This window comes from Felis catus, chromosome C2 (genome assembly GCF_018350175.1).
Source record: "Felis catus isolate Fca126 chromosome C2, F.catus_Fca126_mat1.0, whole genome shotgun sequence".
Lineage (NCBI taxonomy): Eukaryota > Metazoa > Chordata > Mammalia > Carnivora > Felidae > Felis > Felis catus.
The window spans coordinates 124675611-124701574 of NC_058376.1; the positions used below are offsets into that span (position 1 = coordinate 124675611).

The following is a 25964-nucleotide window of genomic DNA, read 5'->3' on the forward strand; positions in this document are numbered from 1 at the left end:
GATATCCACAAAATAGCTTGCTAGGATTTTCATTGGAATTGTGCTTAATCTACACATCACGTTGGGAGTAATTGAGATCTTGAGAATATTGATTTTTTTCTATCCACAGACATGGAGTAGCTCTCAATTTACTTAAATCCTTTTGATTTCTTTCATCAGCTGGTATTGATTTCTAGTTTAATTCCACTGTGGTCTAAGAATAGACTCTGTATGAATTCTATTCTCTTAAATTTGTTAAGGTATGTTTTATGACCTGGAAAGGGGTCCATCTTGGTGAATATTCCATGTGAACTTGAGGAGATGAAGTATTGTATAAATGTCAGATTAAGCTGATTGACGTTGTTGTTCAGTTTAACTATATCCTTGCTGGATTTGCCTGTTGGAGTTAGTTACTACTAAAAAATGGTGTTGAAGTCATTGATTATGATGGTGAGTTCGTCTATTTTTTTCTATACAGTTGTATACATTTTTGTTTCATATACTTTGATGATCTACTGTTAGGTACATACACATTAAATATTATTATGCCTTCCTAGGCAAGTGACACCTTTAACATTATGTTTTGTCCTCTCTTTATTCCTGGTAAACTTCCTTGTTCTGAAGTCTGCTTTGCTTGAAATTAAGATAGCTACTCCAGCTTTCTTTTGATTAGTGTTAAGATAGCACAGCTTTCTCCACTCCTTTATTTTTGACTTATCTGTGTCTTTATATTTAAAGTGAATTTCTTACAGACAACACACACTTGGGTGTTGCTTTTTTCTTTTTTTTAAGTTTGTTTGTTTATTTTTGAGAGAGAGAGAGAGCGAGAGCAGGGGAGGGGAGGAGAGAGTCCCAAGCAGGCTCCCCACCCTCAGCACAGAGCCCCGCAAGGTGAAGGACTCACCAACTCACCAATCCTGAGACTGTGACCTGAGTGGAAGTCTGGAGTCAGAAGCTGAACTGACTGAGCCACCCAGGCGCCCCTGGGCCTTGCTGTTTTATCCATTGACAATTTCTGTCTTTTAATTGGTGTAGACTACTCACACCTTGTTTGTAACTGTTTTCCATTTGTTCCACTTGACTTTCATGCATGATTTTGCATTTGTAATTTTGTATTCTTTGTTAAAGGGAATCCCTTCAGATTCCTCAAAACCTGGAGCCACCCCTGCCTGGCATGCATTACGTACCAACAGAAAAGCTGCACACCAGCTCTCGTTGGGCAGGAGGGATGCAGGGCTTGGGGACTCAACCGTAAAGTACAGGAGTGCCCAGGGTCTCTGCTGGGCGGACCCCAATCCCCAGACACTGACAAACGTTTCAGCCAATGGGAGTGTTCCTACAGAACAATTCTGACAGCAAGGGGGCGGGGCTGCCTCCCGCCTCTCAGCTGGGCCCACAGTGGGCGTGGCTTACGTATACGCCAGTTTACTACCTGGACGTTTACGCTTTGTTGCCCTGACGACTGTGGCTGGGTCGCTGCAGACTAGATTGGAAACTCGCTTGCAGCGCGTCGAGGACAGTGTACCTGTTGAAAGATCGTCGCGGTGCCTCAGTTTCCCGGGAATACACGGCAGCAGTAAGGATAACAGGGTTCCGTGGCCTTTTCCTGCCTGAATTCTTCGCCAGGCGCTCTGATGCCTGAAGGGCTGAGTCGCAGGCTCCCCGACTCCATGCGGGGAGGGGTCTTGGCAGAAAACCGTCCGGAGAGCCACGACCCTGCGGGCTGCGGGCTCCTTTTTCCCCGTGGGGTGTTCATTTTGCATCAGGGCATTTCTTTGCTGCCACTTATAATTACCTCTGGGTTTGTGGGTCTTCACAGCGGTTTGTCTCCAGGCTGCTGTTGGAAACAGCTGGAGCCCTTAGTAACAGGGCTTCTGTCTTCCTTGCAGAGCCATGGGCAGCAAGAAGAAGGAAATTGCCCTCCAGGTAAGCCTCAAGGGGAGCTTGCTTCCAGCGTCTGGTGGGGGTTAGGGATCGAGGAGGATGGTGTGGAGTGAGAAGAAATGTATAAAAATGATGTTATTTGCCAGCAGTGATAGACAGTGTTCTCAAACTTGAATATTGTACCCTTCCATCTTAAAGGAAAAAAAAATCTCCACAAAAAAAAAAGACAACTTTTTGTGCCGTTAAAATATAAGTAAACGTAACATTGGGTATAAGCTCTTTATGTTTATAGTGCTTATGCAAACCTAACCCAAACATGAATTAAAATAAAACTAAAAAGGCAAGAAAATGTGAACAAATGCAATTCGATGCTGACATATTTTTGTTGAAATATAAATGCAGCTTGCCGTGAGAATATGATGTAGAGTTCTTTTGAGTTTGGGCATGCTTCTGTAACTACATGCTCTCTGGAGACTCAGTTCTCACCACTGCTTTTTACTATCATTTGCTTATTCAAGAAATATGTTTTGATATTTTATGTGCTACACATTCGTTGTACAGAGCACTTTACTTCATTTGCACCTGGAATGAATGAATCTGTAAGCCAGCATCTGCTTTTTTTTTTTTTTTTTTTTCCTGGTCCTAAGCAAGAAGGAGTGTGGGACACCTGAGTAGCTCAGTATTTCAATCGTTCAACTCCTGAGTTTGGCCCAGGTCATGATCCCAGGGTCGTGGGATCCAGCCCCCACATCAGGCTCCGGACTGAGAGTGGAGCCTGCTTAAGATCCTCTCTCTCTCTCTCTCTCTCTCTCTCTCTCTCTCTCTCTCTCCCTCTCTCCCTCTCTCTCCCTCTCTCCCCTTGCCACACTTGCACTCTCTCGCTCTCTCTAATTAAAAAACAAAGTGCTTTGTCATAAGCAGATCATGTGGATGATCTGTAATATGTGCACATTTTAAAGCAAACTTACAGTGTCTCTTAGTTCAGCTCATCTGGATACATGCTCAGGCTACAGGCACTCCCTGCAAAGTAGCAGTGACCTTGAGACACCTGATTTCCCTTTCATTGTCCTTCGTGGCATGAGCATGTGTTTCAAAAGCCTAGTAATTTAAAAAGGGAGAAATCAATGTCAGTGTAAGGATAGCGTGTACGAGGAGAGGGTGGGAAGAGCTTTGGAATGAAAGTCTGAAGACCTGATAGTTCTTGACTCTTCTCATAGGCAACTGAGACTGGAGATAGACCAAACAGCCTCTCTTGCTATAGTTTGCTCATCTGTAGAACAAGGCTGTTCAGTGCACTATCCCTAAGGGCCTTTCCAGCATTGATGCTGTAATACTCCAGAGTTATGAAACTTTTCACATGCGGACATTCTGTCTGTAAATAAATTCTAAGCACCTAGTCCTACCACTTCTTGCTTTGTGAACGATTTCCTCAGCCTCTCTGAGACTCCATATCCTTTCTGTAAACAGGATAATAGATAGCCTGCAGAGTTGTTGTGACAACTGATTGGATTGATTGCTGCCTATGGTGGCTCTAAGATTTTTGCCCTATATGATTGTCTTTTCATCTGTTTATGCCCTATGTCCCCTTTGGGGCTAATACTATTTTTTGGTGACTTCAAAAAAAATGTTATTTCCCAGAGCTCTGAATTCAATGTGGTACTCCGAGTAAGGGCTCCCATTTGCTGAGGAGGAGGGTGATTGGGAGTGCATGGGGATATCTGTATAAGCATTGCCTCCACCAGGCAAGCTCCTTGAAAGCAGTGCCCTAGGGTTTGCCAGCCCAGGAACCCTGTCCTCTCTCTGGGTAAGACTATGTAGGGCTCCTTCTGTCACTGAGACAGAAATCGCAGGACATCAAGAGACAGTTTGGCCAGAATGTGCCACACATTCCCTATTCATCCCCTACCAAATATAGGGCTTGGTCAAGTCCAGACATTTCCCATACTGTTCTGCTCCTGCCCCATTCCTGGGAACAAGATTCTCTGACTGTTCAGGTCCTGGCTCCTGTGCTGGTGTGGCTCATTCCATGCCAGGGGCGCACCACAGAGAGTTGCTAGTGACTGACAGTTGAGCCTCTGGAAGCGACTGTTATGAGAGAGGGTGGGGGTGGGGACTCCTCTGAACCCTCGGTCACCTTTTCAGGACTACATTTGGGAGCCCAGGATGAGTCAGTCCAGCTCTCTTAGGTCATGTAAGGCATCAAGAAACTCTTCTGTTTTTTTCTTTCTTTTTTGTTTTTCATAGGAACAAAAAGCATGCAAATATGATTTCTTTAAAGATGGATCTTTAGGAGTGCCTGAGTGGCTCAGTCAGTGAAGTGTCCGACTCTTAATTTCAGCTCAGGTCATGATCCCAGGGTCGTGGAATCGAGCCCCTCATCGGGCTCTGTGCTGAGCATGGAGCCTGCTTAAGAGTCTGTCTCTCCCTCTGCCCCTCACCTGCTCTCTCTCCCTCTCTGAAGAAGAAGAAGAAGAAGAAGAAGAAGAAGAAGAAGAAGAGGAGGAGGAGGAAAGGAAGGAAGGAAGGAAGGAAGAAGAAAGAAGAAGAAAAGAAAGCTGGATCTTTAGTAAAAGGTTTGCAGATATTACATGTTTCCAGCTCTTTTAACGGGACAAAGACCTGAGCATACCTATATTAAGAATGAGTGGTAACTGTCATGGTCTTTTAATTTTTATAGTTTTAAATTAGCCCTACCAAAACTTACTAATTACAATGGGAAAGAGAATAATTTCACAGTGCAGAAGACTCACAGACCACCTTAAGTGACGAAAGTGAATATCAACAAGAAGGGGGCAGATCGAAATTGTGTGTCACCTGATAGGATGCCATGAGAGAACACTTCTGCTTTTCTGATGCTCCAGCCCATCTAACCAATTCCAACCAACCCAGAGCTGCACAGCCTGGATCTAATCAGGGAACATCAAACATGCCCGAACCAAGGGACGTTCTACAACATTATTCCCTCACAGTCATCACAAGCGTCAAGGTCATGAAAATCAAGGAAAGACTGAAGAACTCTTCCTGACTGAAAGAGACTAATCCAGCAGATGATTCCAATGAGATCCTTTGCCATTCAGGACATTATTGGGATGATTGGTAAAACCTGAATGGGATCTGAAGATTTTATATTAATAATCTATATCAGTGTTTATTTCCTGACTTTGATGGTTGTATTGTGGTTATGTAGGGTAATGTATTGAGGGATCTTGATATATCAGATTGGTAATTTAAATTCAAGTAATTTAAAAATAATTCAACTTATTTAATAATTTAAACAATTCAATAAGTTCCTTTGAAAAATTTTAATGTTTATTTATTTTTGAGAGAGAGAGAGAAAGAGCATGAACAGGGGAAGGGCAGAGAGAGAGGGAGACACAGAACTCGAGGCAGGCTTCAGGCTCCGAGCTGTCAGCACAGAGTCTGACACAGGGCTCAAACTCATGAACCGTGAGATTGTGACCTGAGCCAAAGCTGGAGGCTTAACTGACTGAGCCACCCAGACGCCCCTCAAGAAGTTCTTCATACTGTCCTTGCAAATCTTCTATAAGTTTGAAATTGTTTCCAAATAAAGACATTATATAAAAATGTACACTATTAATAATATACTATGTATAACATAATATGTATTTCTCCTTGAATTTCATTTATGATGGAAACTAGAATACTTTATAAATAAGAGAAAAATGTGAAGAAATGACAACAAATTCAAATGCTAATTATTTCTGATGTTGATGTTTGGATATATTTAGCAAAAGATGTGCAAAACACATACACCCAAATAACACAAAACATTGCCTGAGAGATTAAGGAGGATTTAATAAGTGATGAGAAACATGATATTCGTGGACTGGAAGACTCAATGTTGTTGCTAAGATCTAATTTTTTCCAAATTGAATCAGTGCAATCCCATATAAAGTATCTGCAGGAGTTTTTGTAGAAATGGACATTTCTAAAATATATCCAGGAAAGTGAAGGATCAAGAATAACCAAACAATCTTGAGAAAGAAGAACAAATATGGAAGCCCCACACTGCCTGATTCCAAGACTTTTTACGGTAATCAGAATAGGGTGGTGTTGGCAAAAGAATAGAAAATAGGTCAATGAAACAGAATAAAGTCCAAAATAAACCCATGCTTATGTAGTCAACTGTTTTTCAACAAAGATGCCAAAGCAATTTAATGAGAAAAATAAAAGTTTTGCAGAAACAAATGTACCTCTACGTGGAAATAAAATTAACGTCAATCCTTCCCTCACAATCCAGACAAAAATTAATTTCAGGTAGCTCACAGACTTAAATGTGAAAGCTTAAATTATAAAGCTTCTGGAATGTAAGAGCATCTTTGTGATATAGATACACTCTACAATCAAATAATACAAAGGCCAACAGTCCAAGAAAGAAAATGGACAGACCAGTGGGCATTTCTCAAGATACATAAATGATAAGCACACTAAATAGTGCTTATTTTAATAAATGCTTATTTTTAATAAGCATTATTTAATAATTTACAGTGCTTAACACCATCAGTCATCAGGGAAATGAAACTACAGCCACCATGAGATACTGCTACATTACCATTAGTGTGGCTAAAATTTAAAAGAATGACGTCACTACATTTTGGTGAGAATGTGGAGCAACCAGGACTCTTACACGTTGCTGATGAAAGTTTAAAATGGGTACAACCACTTTGGGAAAAGCGCGGGCAGTTTCTTACTAAACTGAACATACATTTGCCCTATGTCCCAGCCACGCCACTCCTTGAGCATCTACTTACTGAGGACAGAGGAGAACATGAGCCCAAAAAGATGTAACAAGTTGTAAGTCTTTGTTTATAATGGCCCCAAACTAGACGTAGCCCAAATATCCTTCAAGCAAATTACAATACAGTCATACGATGGAATATGCTCAAGAATAAAAATGAACTACTGGCACGCAACTACACAGATGCACCCCAAATACACCAAGAGGAACCAGCACAAAACCATACATGCTGCATTATTCCATTTATAGGAGGCTTTAGAAGAGACAAATGTACTGTGACAGAAAGCAGATCAGGGTTCACCTGGGGCGGGGAGCACGGGTGACTGGGAGGAGACAGAGGAACTTTTGGGGGTGATGGGAAAGTTCTGGATTGTGATAGGGGTGTGGTGACCTGGGTGAGTGCATTTGCCTGAACTCAGTGAACTGTAACTCTTTAGTTCTGTGCATTTCACTGTACATGAATTATAGCTCAAGAGCACATAAAAAGAAAAAAAAATGAATGAATCTCTCTCTGTGTATAAATTTACATAAATGTTAAAACTTGATTTGAGTGAGCACAAAAGTTGCAAAAAGATATCTACAGTATGGTACTATTTATGGACATTTTATGGACACAAAACAATTCTATATGTTGTTTTTTGGACAAGCAACAAGAAAAAGTTATTTTTAAAAGTTGACTGAGGGGGAAGGGAAACAAAAATAATATAAAAACAGGGAGGGGGACAAAACAGAAGAGACTCATAAATATGGAGAACAAACAGAGGGTTACTGGAGGGGTTGTGGGGGGGGGGCTAAATGGGTAAGAGGCACTAAGGAATCTACTCCTGAAATCATTGTTGTACTATATGCTAACTAATTTGGAAGTAAATTTCTAAAAAATAAAAAATAAAGTTAAAAAAATAGATGAAGATAAATAAATAAGTAATAAACATTTAAACATTTATTTACCAAAAAAAAAAAAAAATTGACTGAGGGGCACCTGGATGGCTCAGACCATTAAGCGCCTGGCTCTTGGTTTTGGCTCAGGTCATGATCTCATGGTTCCTGGGATCAAGTCCTGAGCTGGGCTCCGTGCTGACAGCTCAGAGCCTTTATGGGATTCTCTGTCTCCCCCTCTCTCTCTGCCCCTCTCCTGCTCACAGATGCACGTGCGTGTGTGCTTGTGTGTTCTCTCTCTCTGTCTCTCTCTCTCTCTGTCTCTCTCTCTCTCTCTGTCTCTCTGTCTCTGTCTCTCTCTCTGTGTCTCTCTCTCTCTCTCTCTCTCTCTCTCTCTCTCTATATATATATATATATATATATATATATATATATAAATTGAGATTTTCTTAGGTTAGTGGTGATTCCTAGAGATGGAGACAGGAAGAGAGAAAAGGAGAAAGGCAGCTTGGGGAAAGAAGACAGCTTGAGCTGTGTATTTGTACCTATTTTGGGGAGAAAGGGAGGGACAGAGGGAGAGAGAGAAGTAGGTAGGTATCTGGAGTAAATACATCAAATCATTTCCCCATCTATGCCCTCACTAATACAGCCTTTGTTCTCTTTGATGGTAGGTTAACATCAGCACCCAGGAGCTTTGGGAGGAAATGCTCAGTTCCAAAGGACTAACTGGTAATTTAAGATAATTTTTGAGATCCATCCTTTCCAAAATTGCTAAACAGCATATTGAACCATGAAGAGAAAGGCTGCAATGAATGCTATTTCCTATAATCTTGAGTTTCATAGATAAAGGACGAGGTAACTTCTTTGTGTGTATATATATCTGGCTTGATCATCTGTCAGTTCAGGAAAGCAGTCAGTACTGTCGGAAAACAGGGTTCCCTTGTTTTATTTATTTTTTTTTTAATTTTTTTTCAATGTTTATTTATTTTTGGGACAGAGAGAGACAGAGCATGAACGGGGGAGGGGCAGAGAGAGAGGGAGACACAGAATCGGAAACAGGCTCCAGGCTCTGAGCCATCCGCCCAGAGCCTGACGCGGGGCTCGAACTCCCGGACCGCGAGATCGTGGCCTGGCTGAAGTCGGACGCTTAACCGACTGCGCCACCCAGGCGCCCCAGGGTTCCCTTGTTTTAAAGCTGACTGTCAGACCCAAGTGCTGTTTAGTGTTAAGGAATGAAAACCTTTTTTTAAAAAAAATGTTTGTTTGTTTGTTTGTTTGTTTGTTTGTTTGTTTTGAGAGAGAGTTAGAGAGCAAGTGAAGGAGGGGCAGGGAGGGAGACAGAATCTCAAGCAGGCTCTGCATCAGTACAGAGCCTGAAACAGAGCTCAGACTCACGAACCATGATCATAACCTGAGCCCAAATCAAGAGTTGGATGCTCTAACCAGCTGAGCCAGCCAGGTGCCCCTGAAAACCTCTTCCGATTACATGAGGCACAAAGGGGAATGTATGGTTAGGAATGTGAGAATCTCTTGGAACTCAGGGGCTGTTAGGAGAGCCAGACCTCCCAAGGGATGGGAACCAGGGACTGCACAGTCATTAGGAAACAGCAGAGCCACCGTCCCTGGGCCTCCTCGTCCCTGTCGTCCTGTATGTTATCTATTGCTGTGCAACAATTTACCCCAAAGCCTAGTAGCTTAAAACAACGAACATTTATTATCCCACAGTTTCTGTGGATTTGGAATCCAGGTGTTGCTTAGCCTCTGGTTTGGGCTCTCCCACCAGGCTGCAGTGAAAGAGCGAGACAGAGAATGTCAAGCCCAACTAGAGTCTAGTTTGCTTCCAAGCTCCGTCATGTGGCTTTGGCAGATCTTTAAAAGTCATTTCCAACTTCATTCACGTGGCTATTGGCAGGACTCAGGATCCTACTGGCTATTGGCCAGAGACATCAAGTTCTCGCTATCAGTTTATCCATCAGGCTACTTACAACACAGTAACTTTCTTCCCTAGGGGAAGAGGGAGAGAAGAGGAGGGAAAGACCTATGAAAGTCATAGCCTTTTTGTAACTGAGTCTCAGAAGTGACATCCCATCGCTTTGCCCTGCTCTGTTTGTTAGAAGCCAGTCACTAGGTCCAGCCTGCACTCAAGGGCAGGGGGTTACACAAAGGCATAAACCCCAGGAGGCAGGAATCCCTGGTGACATCTGAGAGGCTGCCTACCACAACTGCCCCTTCTATTCCTTTCTCTTCCTCATTTACCATGCATACCTCTGGGCTCCCTTCTCTCTGTGTATCCACTCACTTCTCCCCATAAATACACCACTCAGCCAGCTTGTCTCTGCTCTCATCTGTCCCCAGCACCACCTGCCCCAAGTGACTTCAGCATTCAAGGCCCCTCCCCACCCCTCTCCCATGACTCAATTTTTCTTTCCAGTCCCTTCACCTACTGTTCCCTGAGATATGCCCTGAGCTCCCACCTGTTTCCTGAACATGCCACAAGTCTCCCCACTTCTTTACTTTTATCCATGTTGTTCCTACTCCCTGGAATGCCATGGCCCCATCACAACCTGGAGACATCACCCTCATTCCCAGGCCCAGCTCCAAAGCAGCTGCCTTGCATGCAATTTTTCCAGAACCTCTGCATGGTCACTTCCCTCTGGGAGTCACCTGGGCTCCAGGGTGGGACTCTGTCTCAGTCTCTACCCTCCCGCACACATCCAGCTTGGTGTGGCCCCTGTCTGGAGGAGCACGGGTGGCTTTCCCCCTAATCTCTAAACACGAGGGCATTGTCTTTTTCATCTCGGTCCGTAGCCGACTTGCCCAGGCCTGGTGCAGAGTGAGTGCTAAATCTGGCTGACTGCATCGATCCAGCAGTGTATGTGTGAGTCTTGCCACACACACTCCACTACTTGAGGGATTACACAGCTTTTTCGATGGTGCCAGGTCTCAACTATTTTGTGTGCGTGTCTCGTCTGTACAACCAGAACATGGCTCTAGGGCAAAACAAGCATTACCTCTCATCATTCTTTAAGAAGTTGCCATGTTCCAGGCACCCTACGTGATCAGAGCTGACATCTGCTGGGTGTGGACTCTGTCAAGCCCTGCTCTGAGCGGTGCCAGGGAATTGTGCTGACTGGAGGCAGCAGGGGCTCATCCTTCCCTTCTTAATCAGGCTCTTCCTTCTCTCTAGAGCCGTCAGAAATTTGCTTCCAAAATCAACCCCTGTCTTGGAAGTCCTGCCTTCTGCTGGATCATTTTCATCTGCCTTCAAACATGCAAGTCTATTCAGATTTACACACACGCACACACCCCTTTTCATTTTCTCTGCCATTTCTTTCCTTCCAGATGTCTTCCCTGTTTTCCTTCCTGTCTCTCAAACTGTTGCTATGCTTCCTCTCCAGTCCTGCTCTCCCTCATAACCTTGCGAAGCGTGCCTTTGTCGCCACCACTGCCCAGAGAGCCAGGGAGTGCCAGAGGAGCCGGGACGCTGAACCATGGGTGCAAATCCTGTCTGCTGTTGTCCTTAGAGAAACCCAGAGCTTATCCTCTACCTGGGTGCCCAGGAGGCCCAAATCTGTCTCCTGCCCCTGCTGGTGTCTGGTTGCCTTTGGGACCACTGGTCTTAGATTCTCTGGTTCATACTGGAAACCCAGCATGTCTAGAATCTAGTTCACTTTTCTCCCTCCCCCAAATGATCTCTCCCTGCCACCACCCAGTTCTTTTCCTCTGCCAGGCTCCAAGGTGGAGTCCTTTCCATGCCCAGGTGACTTCACCATCCATCTTTCCCTCCCTTTCCAAGTCTCATGGATTCCTCCCTTCCTTTCCTCCCACCCCTAGATCCCCCTCTGAGCCCGGCTTCCTCATCCCTCCCACACCCAACTTGGTTCTCGCTTTTCCCCTGCAAAACAATGCTGCTTGGCTGAAACTAACCGATGCTCCTGAATTCATGCATCTTGTTTATTTCCTGGAGTAGTTGAAAGAGCATGTACTATGGCATCAGACAAACCTGGGTTCAAAACTAGGTTCTACTCCTGCACTGGCAGCACAGAGCCTGTTTGGGATTCTCTGTCTCCCTCTCTCTCTACCCCTTCCCTGCTTGTCCTCTGTCTCTCGCTCTCAAAATAAATAAATAAACATTTTGGAGGGAAGAAAAAACTAGGTTCTACTGCTTGAAGATTTAATTATTCTTTTTTTAAATCTTGGGCTAGTTACTTCATCTCTTTGAACTTCACACAAGCTAGCACTTTTTGTGTCATGATCGGGCTGGGCATGTCTCGCATGTATCTGGTGCACATGTGTTGGCTTAGCTTGCTTAGCTTTCCTTACAGGCCCTGTGGCCTAGTGCAGTCAGGCAAGAGGGTTCCCTCACACCCAGTCCTGACACACTCCAGAGACTGGGTGGGACAAACGACCGAAAAAGTATGCAAGTTTCCCTTAGGTATCTATCAGGTACACTTTCTAGGAGAACACTGTTGATTTTATAAAGTAAATAAAACTCTCCTTTACCCAAAACAAGTGGCTTTTAATCCATCAGGGGAAAATGTCTCAACTGTGTTTATTATCAAAGCAGCTAAGAGTAGTTTGTATGCTGACAGGCCACTTACAGTGACCTCTTTCTTTTAGAATAAATAGTTTGGGGTGCCTGGGAGGCTCAGGCGGTTGAGGGGCCGACTCTTGATTTTGGCTCAGACCGTGATCTTGTGGTTCGTGGGTTCAAGCCCCACGTCAGGCTCCAGGCTGACAGTGCAGAGCCTGCTTGGGATTCTATCTCTGTCCCTCCCCACTCTCTCTCTGTCTCTCCAAAATGAATGAATAAACTTTAAAAAAAATACAGTGTTAGTACACTTCAAATATTTATGGAGGGCCTGAGTGACCTTGAAAGAAGCCTGAAAATTACTTCAGGTAAAGGATCCACGTTAAGAAAACTGATTTCTACCACACTTACTCCATCATGTTTAGAATTCAAAACACTGAGTTCGTAAGAATGAGGGGCAGTTTGTCCGTCCCCATGCTTGCTTCTACTCTAACAGGATAATGAATCCCTTGACCATTAAAGAACCCTGCAAACAGATGTCTACCGGAGAGGAGTTAGAATTTACAGGTATAAATCTTGCCTGATGTGGTGAATGCTGGTGCCCACTGATCGTTCCTGCTTCTTGGTTCCATATAGTTGTCGACGTCTATCAAGGGTGGTGTGGCCCCTGCAAACCCGTGGTGAGCCTCTTCCAGAAGATGAGGATCGAGGTTGGCCTGGACCTTCTGCATTTTGCCTTAGTAAGATCCTCCCCCAGCAGAACATCGTACAGCACTGTAAAATAATTAAACACTTAAAAGCAGGAACAGGAATCAGGAGCTGTTTTTCCAGATCATTGAAAAGGCATCGGTTATGAATTTTTTGGTCATCGGTCATAGATGCTTACAGTTTCTCTAGAGATGAAGATTCCTACCCCCACCCCCACCCTTCTGACAATCACTCTGGGCTTGGGCATCTCTTGACCCTGTGCACAGGGAAGGGGTCCGTGTCACTCAACACGTGTGTTCCTTCTGGCTCATCAACACTGTAGACTCTGAAGTCTTATTCCCAGAGCACGGCATTTGAAGATCTCTGTGCTCTGCTCCATCATGGGGAACTTCTAGCAAATATTCGCTTGGATGAACGTATGGAAATGGGAATAAGTTCCAGAAAAGTGTGCAAGAGACGATCGATATGCCACATGGATTAGAGGTGCATAGGCAGACCGCAGGAGAAAATATATGTACACTGACCTTCTGACACTTCTGGAGAGAGTGTGGGAGGGAGATGCCTGCATGGGGAAGTGTTAGGCCCCTGCACAGGGTTTATCAGACACCGAAGGCAAAGTCTGGGGACTTTCATTGCTGGCAGTAGTAGGATGTCAGCAGTGGAGCCCCCTGGTTTGGAGCAGCAGCTGGCTGGGGAGCAGGAGAAACCCTTGCTTCCTCCTTGTCTTATTCTTCAAAAAAGCACACCGTCAACAAGTTTTACCAATATGTTGACAGCAAAGTTATTCTGATGAAAAGACCTTAGAAGGAAAGGCATGAGAGCAAGCCAGGGCCTCACCTGGTAGGGGCAGTCATATTGTGTATGTGAGTGCAGGGAAGGGTGTGTGTATATGAGTGTTCATGTGTGGGGTGGTGTGTGTGGGGGGGATATGTGTGTATATATACATGGCCTGTGTGTGTGTGTTTATGGGGATATATGGGGTGTGTGCCTGTGTGTCTATTGTCCTGTGTGGTTCTCCCACCATCGTGCCCCTGCACCCTGGCACCCCAGAGCCCTCCTGACAGCTTGTTTTCTTTAGGCAGAAGCAGACTGTCTTGATGCCCTTGAAAAATACCGAGGGAGATGTGAGCCGACCTTTCTGTTTTATGCAGTAAGTATATTTTCAGAACCAGAACCAGAACTTGTGCAGATCATTAGGGTTCAGAGGGAGGCTTCTCACTGAAAGTCACCAAGTGGCTTCACTGATCCAGACAAGTGAGCATTTTCTCCTTGACTGCATTTGTTATTTGGGGTGAGGATAGATGTACTTAAGTCATGGTAATGCAGGTCCCTGCCTAGGATGGTGGCCTTGCTCATTGGTGGAGGGGGCTGGGAAGACACAGCTCCTGATGGTCACTCTGGGCTCAGCAGCCTTCCTGACTAGCTGTATGTGGGAAAGAACGGGAGTCACTCAAATGCGTATGCTCCTGGCTCATGGACACTTGACTGATGCTTCACAATCGGAGCACGGGGTTTCAAGATTTCTATTCTCTGCTCTATAAGAGAGGAGCCTTCAGCAAACGTACTCCTTTAATGGGGTAGACAACCTCCGCATTCACTTTTATGTAACCATAAGATGTGAAGATATGTTTACAGAAATTCGGAAATGAAAGGGACTATTGTGGAAAGCGAAGTAGTTCAGTGTTTTCAAAAATAATTTGGATCTTTTTGGGCGTGACATCCGTGCCCTGGCCCCACGCCCCTCAGGGCCCACCACCTCACACCTGGCTTCCTAGCTGAGGCCCTGAAGGCAACTGACTGGTAGGCTACTCCCGACTCTCGCCCCTGCCCTGTACAGTTGGGGGAACTGAGGCCGACCCACTCCCATCTCCTGACAGCCAGGACAGGGTTGTTTAGCTTGGAAACCTTTGGGCTCCTGTGCTCAGCGCTGTAAGCATTCCAAATTGGAAGCTTATGGTAAACATTATTTGAGCACTGATTTTAAATTTATTTATTTTGAGAGACAGAGATAGTGCAAGCAGGGGAGGGGCAGAGAGAGAGAGAGAGGGAGAGAGAATCCCAAGCAAGCTCTGCACTGCCAGCACAGAGCTTGATGTGGTGCTTGAACTCATGCAACAGTGAGATCATGACCTGAGCTGAGACCAAGAGTTGGACGCTTAACCGACTGAGCCACCCAGGCGCCCCCGCTGAGCGTTGATTTTTGATGGAAGACTACAGTTATGTGCTGAAACATGGGTGGGGATGGCGGGAGAAGTGGAAAGGAGCCAAAGTGACAGCAGAGCACAGGTGCAGAAATGGGATCTGTCACAGGGGTTTGCTTGAGCCTGTAGTGATTAAGGTGTAAATCATAAATCATATCGGACTGTGGGAACAGGTGCGAAGGCAGCAGGCTCCAACCTCTCACCCTCTTGAGGGCCACTGAGGGGCAGGGTGGAAATGGGGGAGGCCCACTTTCTGCGAGCTTCTGTGAGTAATATGCAGAGACTGCCAAAAAGGTCAAAACAGGGAACTTATGTCACCCCAAATGGCACCTCCACTGTGAAGTCTCCTTTGACCACCCCAGGTGGAGCTGGGAATCCCTTCTTGCCCTGAATGCCAAGCATCCTGTACATTTCCCTTTTTTAAAATTTTTTTTTAACGTTTATTATTGAGAGACAGACACAGAGTATGAACAGGGGAGGGGCAGAGAGAGGGGGAGACACAGAATCTGAAGCAGGCGCCAGGCTCTGAGCTGTCAGCACACAGCCCCCGCGGGGCTCGAACTCACAAACTGTGAGATCATGGCCTGAGCCGAAGTCGGTCGCTTAACCAACTGAGTCACCCAGGCGCCCCCTGTACATTTCCCTCTTAAAGCAATGATTGTATTCTATTATAATTTTTTCTTTGATATCACCACCTCTCTACCCCCTTGACTTCCCAGTCATTGATGCAACTAAGCTTTTCAGGTTTAGTGTTCATATCTGTTGCCTCTATCTTGGTGCTTGGCATAGCAAGTGCTCAGTAGACATTTGTCCAGTGGACAAGCCACGTATAGGCCACATTTCATCACTCACGACCTAGTGTGCCCTGCTCCTCCCTTAACTAACTCTCCCCCTCCCTTGGCATTTTCCTGAAGCTTTTTTTTTTTTTTTAATGTTTATTTATTTTTGAGATAGAGAGCGCACAGGAGTCAGCATGAGCTGGGGAGGGGCAGAGAGAGAGGGAGACAGAGAATCCCAAGCAGACTCCGTGCTGTCAGTGCAGAGCCCTATGCAGAGCCTGATGTGGGGCTCGATCCCTCGAACAGAACTGTGAGATCATGATCTGAGCCGGACGCTTAGCCGCCCAGGTGTCCCTCCCTGAAGGAAGTTGAAAGGAGAGGCATGGGGTAGAGGGCAGAGAAGCGGATGGAGGCCTCGACCTTGGGCTTGCTCCTAAGCAAAACTCCTGGACACTCACAGTCTCTTGGAAGAGAGTGAGATCTGTGCAGACGAGGTCAAGTGGTCTGAGTAGCGTGTGTGTACCGCGTTCTAGGGTGGAGCACTGGTGGCGGTGGTTAGAGGAGCAAATGCCCCGCTACTGCAGAAAACCATCCTGGAGCAGCTGGAGGCTGAAAAGAAGGTGCTGGCTGAAGGCTGCGAACGGAAAGTGGTAAGGAGCACTCCCAGAGCGGCAAACTCCGTGTTTTTGTTCCCTCCCCCACTGATTCTCCTGGAGCTGTCAGTGGAAAGCTTCATTAAATGCCTCCCTCTGGGGGCCCTTGAGGGCTCAGGGGGAAGCATTGGCCTGGGTTTTAAAGGCTTCTTTAAAAAATTGTTTTAAATGTTTTACTTGTTTTTGAGAGAGAGAAAGAGAGAGCACGAGTGGGGAAGGGGCAGAGAGAGAGGGAGACACAGAATCCGAAGCAGGCTCCAGGCTCCGAGCTGACAGCACAGCTGACACTTAACCCAATGAGCCACCCAGGTGCCCCTGAAAGATTTCTTTTAAAAAAGCTGCCCCCTTCTTCCAAAACACTTGATCTTCATTTATCTATGTCCCTCTCATCCCCCACTTCAATTCTTAACAGGGGTTTCCAGAACCCTCACAATGAGTTCAGAAATGAAAATAAAGTTATGGAGTCAAGGAGTGGATAGGAGAAGTCAGCCTCAGGGTGACTCACCCCTGGTGGCCTGCCTTCACCTCCCATTCCTGAAAGGTTTACTTGTGATCCCCCGAGGGTTTGTTTCTTTAGTTTAGAAATTAAGCTGTCATTCACAGGAGAAATAGGATCAGCATAGCTTCTGATTTTGATAATTTCCACGATAACACAGACTACAAGTTTTTCACAAATAAGTGGCTGCCTTTGAAAATCAACACCACCTTAGATAGAGGTATTTCCTGGTGCTTTGAGCTCTGTCCAATGAGCCTTAACGTAGCTTAGTGTTCGTTTTTCAAGTTTTCATATTCAATTCCAAGTAGCAAACCCCTATTTTTATAGAGTGGGTTAGAATCAATCATATTTTTTCCCCAGAAAATCACGCATTTTCCCTGTGGAGGGAGAATGATCTCTGTCTTTACTACTTCCTTGCATGGTGCAGCCAATTGCTTAATATTTCCTTGCGTGTCGATTCTTCCTTCGTCTTCTTGCCAACTCTCGATTTCATCTTTTCTACTTGGCGCTTGTGGAAATGGACAGAATCTAAACCTTAAGATCAGCATAGATTTCTTTGTCTTTGAACACCCTCACCCCCACCATCATCCGGCCACTAAAAAGGATCTTGTAAAGTTTCCAAGGCTGATGATCTTGACCTCCTTTTTTTTTGGCTCTGCATTTTGGGCCTTTGCTTTTTTGGCTTCTGTAGGCTTCTGAAGGTCTTTGTGGTAATTTTAATTAGCTAACTACTTTCTGTTTGTGACCAATTTGTCCTAGATTAGAGACGAGGCTCTGTCTGATGAAGATGGATGCTTCACCTGTGACAAGGACAGTGGTGACGATGAGGACATGGGTGAGTATAGAGCCAATAAGCAAGGTGAAAAGGCAAAGCAGACTCAGATTTTTAAATCTGAGTTTTTAAAAACCTTATGAGTAGGGGTGCCTGGGTGGTTCAGTCGGTTAAGTGTCCAACTCTTGATTTCAGCTCAGGTCATGATCCCACAGTTTGTGGGTTTGAGCCGTGCATTGGGCTCTGTGCTGACAACTCGGAGCCTGCTTGGGCTTCTCTCTCTCTCTGCCCCTTCCTTGTACTCTCTCTCTTTCTCTTTCAAAATTGATAAACTTAAAAAAAAAAAAAAACGCCTTATCAGTCATCAGTGTTTTGGGCAATCTGAATTCTGGGAAGATTAACCATGAAACATTTTGTTTCCGATCACCTGACTTCAAACACACTGTGTCAGATCTCCCTTCTGCCCTTTCTTGGCATCTTCAGCACCATGCGGACTTCAGCTGATCATTCAAGTATAACCAGTATGACTTTCAAGGCAATTACCATGCATCAGGAAAAGTCCCACCTACTAAAATGGAGGGTAGAATTTCAAGCAGTGATGCTGGTGTTGCCTTGGTCTTCATTTGAGCTAAAGAGCTCACTTCGTATTTTCACCTTTTTTTCTAAAATGTCCAAAAGTCAGCTGTACCGAACACCTTCTCACCCCACAACCTCGCACCAAGTATCAACTCATGGATTTCACACTCCTGGGCCTCACAGTTATTCCCAAACCTTTACTATGAGAGAACAACTTGACCTGACAGAATGGAAAGCAGGAGTCAGAAGGGCTGTTGCTGGAAGGCAGCTCTTGACAGTAACCGGGGCTCCGGGGGAAAGCAGCGCTGAGTTCAGGAACCGAGGTGGAAAGAGAAGGAAGATTTTTATCATCGTATGAAGTAGAAAGGCTGTTTATGCGTGTATGGAGAATGAGGACTGTTTGAGTTGGATGCTAACAAGGAAAGAGGCACAGTTCAGGAAAGCAAAAGAACTTCACGTGGGGAAAAAAATCAGTGTTTTGCAGGAAACATTTGTTGCCTTTTTTTTGGATGATCGCCTCTTCCCTCTCTCATTATATCCTCTCAAATCAAGTCTCTCCACCTAGAAAATACCAGAAAAGCCTGCCCTTGCCCTTAGCCTTCCTCTCCTCCATGCCTGAGTTTCCGGAGCCTCCCTACTCCCTGGGCCACCCGTCACCTCTGGCTCCTGCCTGACCCGCTTCACATGGCCCATGTTCCTGCTTCTCTCTGGTGCTCACAGGGCACCAGTGATGTTCCTAGTGCCAAATCCCAGGACCGGTGTCCAGTCATATCCTACAGCCTCTCTCTGAGGACTTGGATGATTTCACAGCGTCTTCTCTTTTGGTTTCTGAGATGTCATGACTTTTCTCGTTTTCCTTCTGCATCTCTGGCCTCTCCACAGCCTCCCCATTCATTGGCCTTTTCTCATTTGCTCCCCTTTCAAGCTGGACATCTCTGGGCCCTGATCTGACCTCTTCTGTTCTCACCCTGCACCCCTAGGGAATCTCACTAATGGGTCAATGTATAAAGGATTCATTGTAAGAATCCTTAGAGTACTAAGGGTACATGGGACATCAAAAACAATATAGAAAAATGGATAGATCTGTGGCTTAAAATGATTCACATCTTTGCAGTGTATATGTTCTTGTGATTTCCAGAGTAGGAAGCTCTCCTCAAATGCACATACTATCATGTTTCATTGCAATACAACAGATATAAAAGTTAATAACAGAAAATGGGTTCTGGGGGATACAGAGTCTGTGGAGAGTGTAGGTAGCTCACCAAGGCCAAGTTCATACAAACAGGAGTGCAGTAGGGATGAGCTTATGGACTGGACATGGGGGTTCCCCTACAGCTTTCTGCAGGCCTGAGTAGGGGCTACAATCACATGCCACCTCTCTTGTTGTCACAGCTGACTGGACCTGTGGACATTGACCAAAAGACAGCCATTAGGACACTGGTCATGGAACTATGGCTGCTACCTTGGCTCCAAACAACGAGCTGGCCAATCTGGTCTTCTCTCAAGAGAATCTGTAGAGATAGAGGAGATGGTAGTTGCAGTTTGGTAGAATTTGCTGGTGCTGAAAAGTCATGGACTCAGGGCCTGGGGAAGTGATTGCTGCCCACATGCCAGCAAAGGTAAAGGAAGCATTGGTGAAGGGGCCAGTGGAGGGAGAGGAGAAGACAGCAGACAGCACTTAGAGGCTAAGAATCAGGACAGGGTGACAGGAAGGCACAACGGAGGCCAGGCTTGTGTGACCTCGACTCCAGGTGTCTCGGACTCCAAGCCATCTCTTTCAGTTGTTTCTGGGGTTCTGCTCCTCAGTGGTCTCTGATATCTTCCCCACTTTCTTCCCCTCCTCCCTCCCTCCCCACCCCCTCCCAGCCCCCCTTCTCCCATGTTCCTGTCCCTTGTAGCTAGGTTGAGGTCTGCAGCCAGACCTGTGCCTCTACTAGAGTCCAAGTGTGCAGAGGCACAGTCAAGAGGCCGGGAGGGTGGGGGGACCCGGGAGCTGAGTGCAGAGGCAGCATGGTCCCTGCGGATGGCCCCGTGAGAGCCTCAGAGATGGCTGCTGTGAACCCAGCACCTGAGAGCACCATCCTTGGCTTTTTGCAGCGCCATGGGGGAAGACCTGCACCTTGGCCATCATTAAGCCAGATGCAGTGGTCCACGGAAAGACTGATGAGATTATTATGAAGGTAAGAGAGACAAAGCTTCCCGACAGACACCCTCATGTCTCTCTTCTGGTGGAAAAGCAGGGGCGGACATCGTACAGCCGTGTGCTGGTGGGAAAAGAAGGCTTCTGAGAAGCTTTAACTACAATTCCACTTAAGTAAGTTAAACATCTTAAATCCATTTAGGACAGATACGAAGAGGCAGAGGGTCTCCGCTTTTAATGTTACCCTTCCCACTATCTTTTCCTTCTCAGCACATTTAGATATGAATTTGGGCTTGATTTACCCTTTCATCATATATGTGTCTTTTTACAGATCCTGGAAGCCGGTTTTGACATTCTAACAAATGAAGAGAGAACCATGACAGAGGCAGAAATGCGACTTTTCTATCAACACAAAGCTGGGGAGGTCAGCTCATCTGCTTTCATACATCCGACATAATCTCATTTCTTTCTTTCTCCAACATTATGTTTATAGGTTGATATTAGTTTGGGAGAAAGCAGAGTATTACGAAGAACAAGAATATGAATTTGCTCTCAGAATAATGATTATAACCTGTATCAGGTTAAAGTTCTTTGGTTGCAAGGAAGAGATTTTGATTCTAACTTAAGTAATAAAGAATTTACTGGAGGGCTACTCCATAACTCCCAGAACTGAAGAAGACCGTTGAAGGACTTGAATAAGAAGGTGTTGGGGAGAAGGACCAAGACCTTAGGAGTGGAGTTCCATGGACAGTCACTTTTAGGTGCTGCTGTTGGACAACTCAGATTCAAACACTTTCTTCTGCTTATGACTCCCCTGCTTGAGAGGGAGGCCTGGCCAACCTAGCTGTGCCATAGCCCCCCTCTCAGGCGAGATGTGTGTGTCTGGTGGGGGTGGGGGGAAGAGGCGTCATGGTTGTCAGCCGGGGTTGACCAGGCAGCCGGGGTTGTCCTGCCTTTGCCTTCATCTGGGTTCTCTGGTTGTGGTTGGTCATTACCACCACCCCTCCCTGGGCCTTCCGTGCGCATGCTGGCTGGTGGCAAGGCTGCTCACTGAACCCCTCCTGTCCTGTGGAGGGATGGGCCCACTGACCCACTGTTGGCCCCAGGGCCCTGGACCCAGGTCACTGTTTCCTCTCCTTGTGCTAGGAGGCATTTGAGAAACTGGTGCATCACATGTGCAGTGGACCGAGCCACCTCCTGATACTCACCAGGACTGAGGGCACTGAGGATGTGATCACTGCCTGGCGAACGCTCATGGGGCCCTGTGACCCTGATGTGGCAAGGAGGGAGCAGCCTGACAGGTGACGTCACCAGCTGTGGTCTTTTCGTTCATCTTAAAACCTGAATCCAAGGAAGCCAAGAGCCCTGCCCTCTATTCAGCCCTGAATTCCCCCTTTATATATATTTGGAGAGACCCTGAGAGTTACACATTTGAGGCAGCCCTGAGGAGGCCTCTCCCTCTGATCCAGTCTTCACTGTTCTCTCTGCAGCCAGAGGTTTCCACAGTGTGATCCCAGAGCCACACGTACAACTCATCCAGGAAATACAGATTGCAGGGCCCCACCAAAGCCTGCCAAGTCAGAGACTCTGGGCAGGACCTAGGGGTCGGCATTGCAGACTCAACCCCCTCTACCCTCCTCCCCTCCCAGGGTGTCCTAAGGCTCCCTGGAGTCTGAGCACCCTGTTCTGCACACTGCACTAGGCTGCCTTGGCCCTGTATTTAGCCTGGCATTGCCAGTGCCAAATCCATGGTCTTGTCTTTGAAGCTAAGAGAAGCCCAGCCAACAGGAAAGAAATGAGCAAGAGACTAAGTAGCTGCAGTTGTACCTTGTAGTTGTCAGGGCCAGAACATTCATATATGAACATTCGTATGTGGGATGAGTAAGAAAGCCCAGGGTTCAGATCCTAGGTTGCTGCATATTCAGTCAAGTCCTTTCTCTGAGCCTCAGTTGTCTCCTCTGTAAAATGGGATCACGATGCCTATCACGGGAGGCCACAGTGTTGTAGTTAAGAGCACGTCCTTGGGCCATGCATTAATCCCTCTGTGCCTCAATTTCTTCATGTCAATCATGGGTGCTACAATGCCTCAGACACTGATGTGAGGACTGAATGTGTGTGTGTGAGAGTATATGTATGTGTATATATGTGTGTATATACATGTATATCAAGTACTCAAAACAGTGCTTGACACAAAGGAAGCCCTAGCAATGTTAGTATTATCTTTTGGGGTTACTGACAAATTAACTATGAACACCTTACATTAAGCTCTTGGCAGGGTGCTAGTCCCTGGTGGCGCTATCAACAAAATGACAGCTCCTGAGCTTACACCATGACTCACGCATACTTAAACTGAGAATCACGACAGAGCGTCCCTCATAGAACTGTGGCACAAATGAAATGGGATCATGTATGTGAAGCACCTGGCAACGTGCAGAGAAATCACAATGGAATACGTGTCAGCTACTATCCTTGCTGCTGTTCTTGGCATTTCCAAAAGAGAGAAAGCCATTCCACAGAAATGCAGCGTGCTAACTGGTAGCTGGTGACCATGTTGCCAGAGAGCAAAACATTTCTCCTCAAATGAAACAAATGTTTCTTGTGCATTTTGCCAATGTTCCCAGTCTCCGCGCTCAGTATGGCACAGAAATGCCCTTTAACGCAGTCCACGGAAGCCAGGACAGAGATGACGCTAACAGAGAACTGGCATTGCTCTTCCCCACTTTTAAGTTTTCAGACGAAGTTCTAGAAGCCTCTCTGGGTAAGTCATCAAGGCAGTTTGGTCTTTATTACATCTGCAGCAAGTAAGCTGGGGGTGCTGATGATTATGTGGCAATCAGGTCTTCAGTCTAATAAGGTCCTGTCTGGTGAAGGGCCCATTATATAACCTCAGTAGCAGTCCTGATCTGTTTTGTAATGATGTCGCTTTCTAATACCACATTACTTTTTTTTTTTTTTTTGCTCCATTCTTACTTTGGAGTCATATTTTCATTGCAAAGTTACTTTTGCAGTTTCTTGTGGAAACTGCTGAGAAAATTTAACTAGCTTTCTAGAATCGTGCTCCAAAGCCAGAGGCCAGATGTCACTTCCTCACTTCCTGTGTGTTTCACACACCCCACGCCGGACCCTTGGTAGGGTTGCGGAGTGGTAGATCGTTATACAGAAGGGCCCTGAGCCTGCTGTGACTCTTGCATCCCTCAGCTCCCACTTTTTGGGAAAAGTGTGCGGGGTCATCTCCACCTCCAAATCTGGGTGAGAAACCCAAGGGGTCCAGAGTGCACGTGACTTACCTCACTCCACAACTAGAAGTAGGCCTCACTCGGAATGCCCCTGCCGCCGAGTTGGGTATCTGTGGTTTGAGCCTGAGGTGAAGGGGCCAGGGGCTAAGAATCCTGGGAAAAGCAAAGGACGTGAGGGTGGGATTCCTGGGAGAAGACTGCGTGCAGATCTGAGATGGTAACAACATACTTGTACACAAACGTTTGACTTTTACCCAATATATTTACCTAAGTGTTTGATATCTTCGCGGTCTCCTCAAGATCTGAATCTGGCTGAGTAAGAACATAGGTGGTCTGGGATGGGAGCTGGCCAGCACCAGCCCTCATTTAATCCCCGCAGCTGCCAGCAGAGGGACAGGCTGGGTGTGGAGGGCGTAGAGAGATCATGGCCAAGTGCAGCTTTAGGCGGATCAGACAGACCCAGGTTGACACACGCAAAGCCATTCCCCTCCTAGGAGGACTGGGGTGACAGTAGCACTGCTAGGGCCAGCTTTCCTCTAGGGACCCACCCTCAGAGACAGCCCATGGTGCATTCCTTTAGGTGTCCAGGGCCAGGCACATCTCCGTCCTTTTGGGGGGTAATTGGAAACAAGCAGTTTAACTCAGGGCCAAGTCTGGGGGAGGAGGAGAGCAGACTGGCTGGGGAATAGTCATTGGAGCGATTGCGGACAGTGTTGAGAGATCATGAGCCTGACTTCTGGGCCAAGTGATGATGAGCAAAGGGGACAATTACCCAGGGGTCTGAGCCAGACCACATTGTGGGAATAAGTGCACAGCCTCCTGGGAGCAGGACTCTGAAGCAGCCTCATCAGGGTGCTGATGTTCTGCTCATTTGTTTAATGGGCCAGGCTTCCTCAGTCGTCAGGAGCACCGTGTGCTTTCCAACTTACCCGGCACTTTCTCTGCTAAGGGTCAGGGGTCAAGGGCCCTGGAGACAAGACAGTCCTGGGTTTGGATCCTGGCTCCACTATTTACCAGATGAATAGCCTCGGGAAAGTTACTTACCTTTTTTGGACCTCAGTTTCCTCATCTGTGAAATGGAGATAATGACAGACTCATTATTAGCCCTGTAATATCTCCACAATAGCGATCTTCCTCACAGGGCTGTCGTGAAGATGAAAGGAGACAAAGGATATTCAAGTTCTTAGCCTGGGGCCTGACCCATATTAAATGCTCAACAAATAACTCATTTTCCTCTTTTCAAGATTTTTAAGCAACGTCCATACCCAACATGGGGCCCGAACTCACACCCCCAAGATCAAGAGTCACATGCTCCACCGACGGAGTCAGCCAGGCGCCCTTCATTCTAATTTTTAATTCCTGGTCCCTAACATACTTATTAGGGCCTCTCTCTGCTGTTTCCTCCACCCTGACCCCTCACTTCATCCTCTGTGATGTAGTTAGACCCCCTTTTCCTGCTTCTTCTGGTGAGTAGGAGAGAGGGCTGGGACAGGGCTAGGTTTCAGAAGTCCTGCAGAACATCTGTCGTCCCACAGGCCACGAGGCCGAAGGAGCGGTGGGCCCCACTGAGGTGCTTCGCTTCCCTGAGGACACGGACTGAGACGGCTGTGCAGCTTTTCCGGAGCATGTGACCAGGCCGAGGCCACGAGGCCACAAGATGGAATGTCTGTGCACTCCAATCAGCTGCACAGAAGGAAACCTCCAGAATTGGAACCTCTTTTCCACACCAATACTTATTTGGTTTAGCCATCTCTCATGAACAATAAACAGAATATATATACTTTCCTGCCTTATTAAATAGTATATAGAACATATACTTTTTTTTTTTTTTTTTTTTGCTACTTCTGGGATTTTATAAAATAAATGGACATCAGTTATTGTATCCTGGTGTGACAGGGTGTCATCTCGGGGGATAATGAGTTACACAGGACAGTGTTTCCCCAATAATAAATCTATTTATAGATCAAATAACTTTAGAGTTCAAGCTGATAACTACCAACGTGAAAACAGTACAAAAAGATTGGTTAGAACATTTCCAGGCATAGCAACATGGAGGCAGACAGGTACCAGCTTTAGTCTTCACGCTGCCTGCCCAAGCCACAGAGGCTGTCCCGCAAAGCTGCCTGACCTCCCATCTGAGGTTCTCCATGAATCAGGCGTGTTCATAAAACAATGCTTGGGAGTTACATTTGGAACCAGTGTTCATCTCATTTTCTTGACGCTCCCTTCCCCCATTTCTTTGGTTTCTGACTCTGGCTACAGCCTAATTTTTAAAGTGAGAGCTCCTAGTGGAGCCAAGTTGCCTCCAGCTTTCGCTAAATCACCTGGTTTAGCCATCCTTCCATGGGTGTGCCCTTGACAGTCACTGGAGGTT

General features: G+C 46.2%; 1 protein-coding gene across 3 annotated transcripts; it reads left to right on the forward strand.

Moving 5' to 3' along the window:
• The first annotated feature begins 1383 nt into the window (after positions 1 to 1383).
• NME9 (NME/NM23 family member 9) lies at positions 1384 to 25371 on the forward strand. Of its 3 annotated transcripts, XM_006936377.4 has the most exons (12): positions 1384 to 1555; positions 1869 to 1905; positions 8170 to 8227; positions 12666 to 12769; positions 13816 to 13887; positions 16251 to 16367; positions 17626 to 17701; positions 20312 to 20394; positions 20686 to 20778; positions 21501 to 21655; positions 22976 to 23112; positions 25126 to 25371. In XM_006936377.4, exons 2-12 carry the CDS (start codon positions 1873 to 1875, stop codon positions 25188 to 25190), a joined length of 993 nt encoding a protein of 330 aa, XP_006936439.1. In that variant the 5' UTR covers positions 1384 to 1555; positions 1869 to 1872; the 3' UTR covers positions 25191 to 25371. The 3 variants fall into 3 exon arrangements, with proteins under 3 accessions (XP_006936439.1, XP_044893485.1, XP_023116300.1); XM_045037550.1 differs by lacking the exon at positions 8170 to 8227 and having other exon boundaries at positions 1385 to 1555; XM_023260532.2 differs by lacking the exons at positions 1384 to 1555; positions 1869 to 1905 and adding an exon at positions 3962 to 4054.
• The last annotated feature ends 593 nt before the right edge of the window (positions 25372 to 25964 follow it).

Coding starts and splice junctions, on each gene's coding strand:
- NME9 (XM_006936377.4), top strand. CDS start 1,873: ATGGGCAGCAAGAAGAAGGAAATTGCCCTCCAG. Junction 8,228..12,665: donor CAGTTCCAAAGGACTAACTG/GTAATTTAAGAT, acceptor GGTTCCATATAG/TTGTCGACGTCTATCAAGGG. Junction 12,770..13,815: donor ACCTTCTGCATTTTGCCTTA/GTAAGATCCTCC, acceptor TGTTTTCTTTAG/GCAGAAGCAGACTGTCTTGA.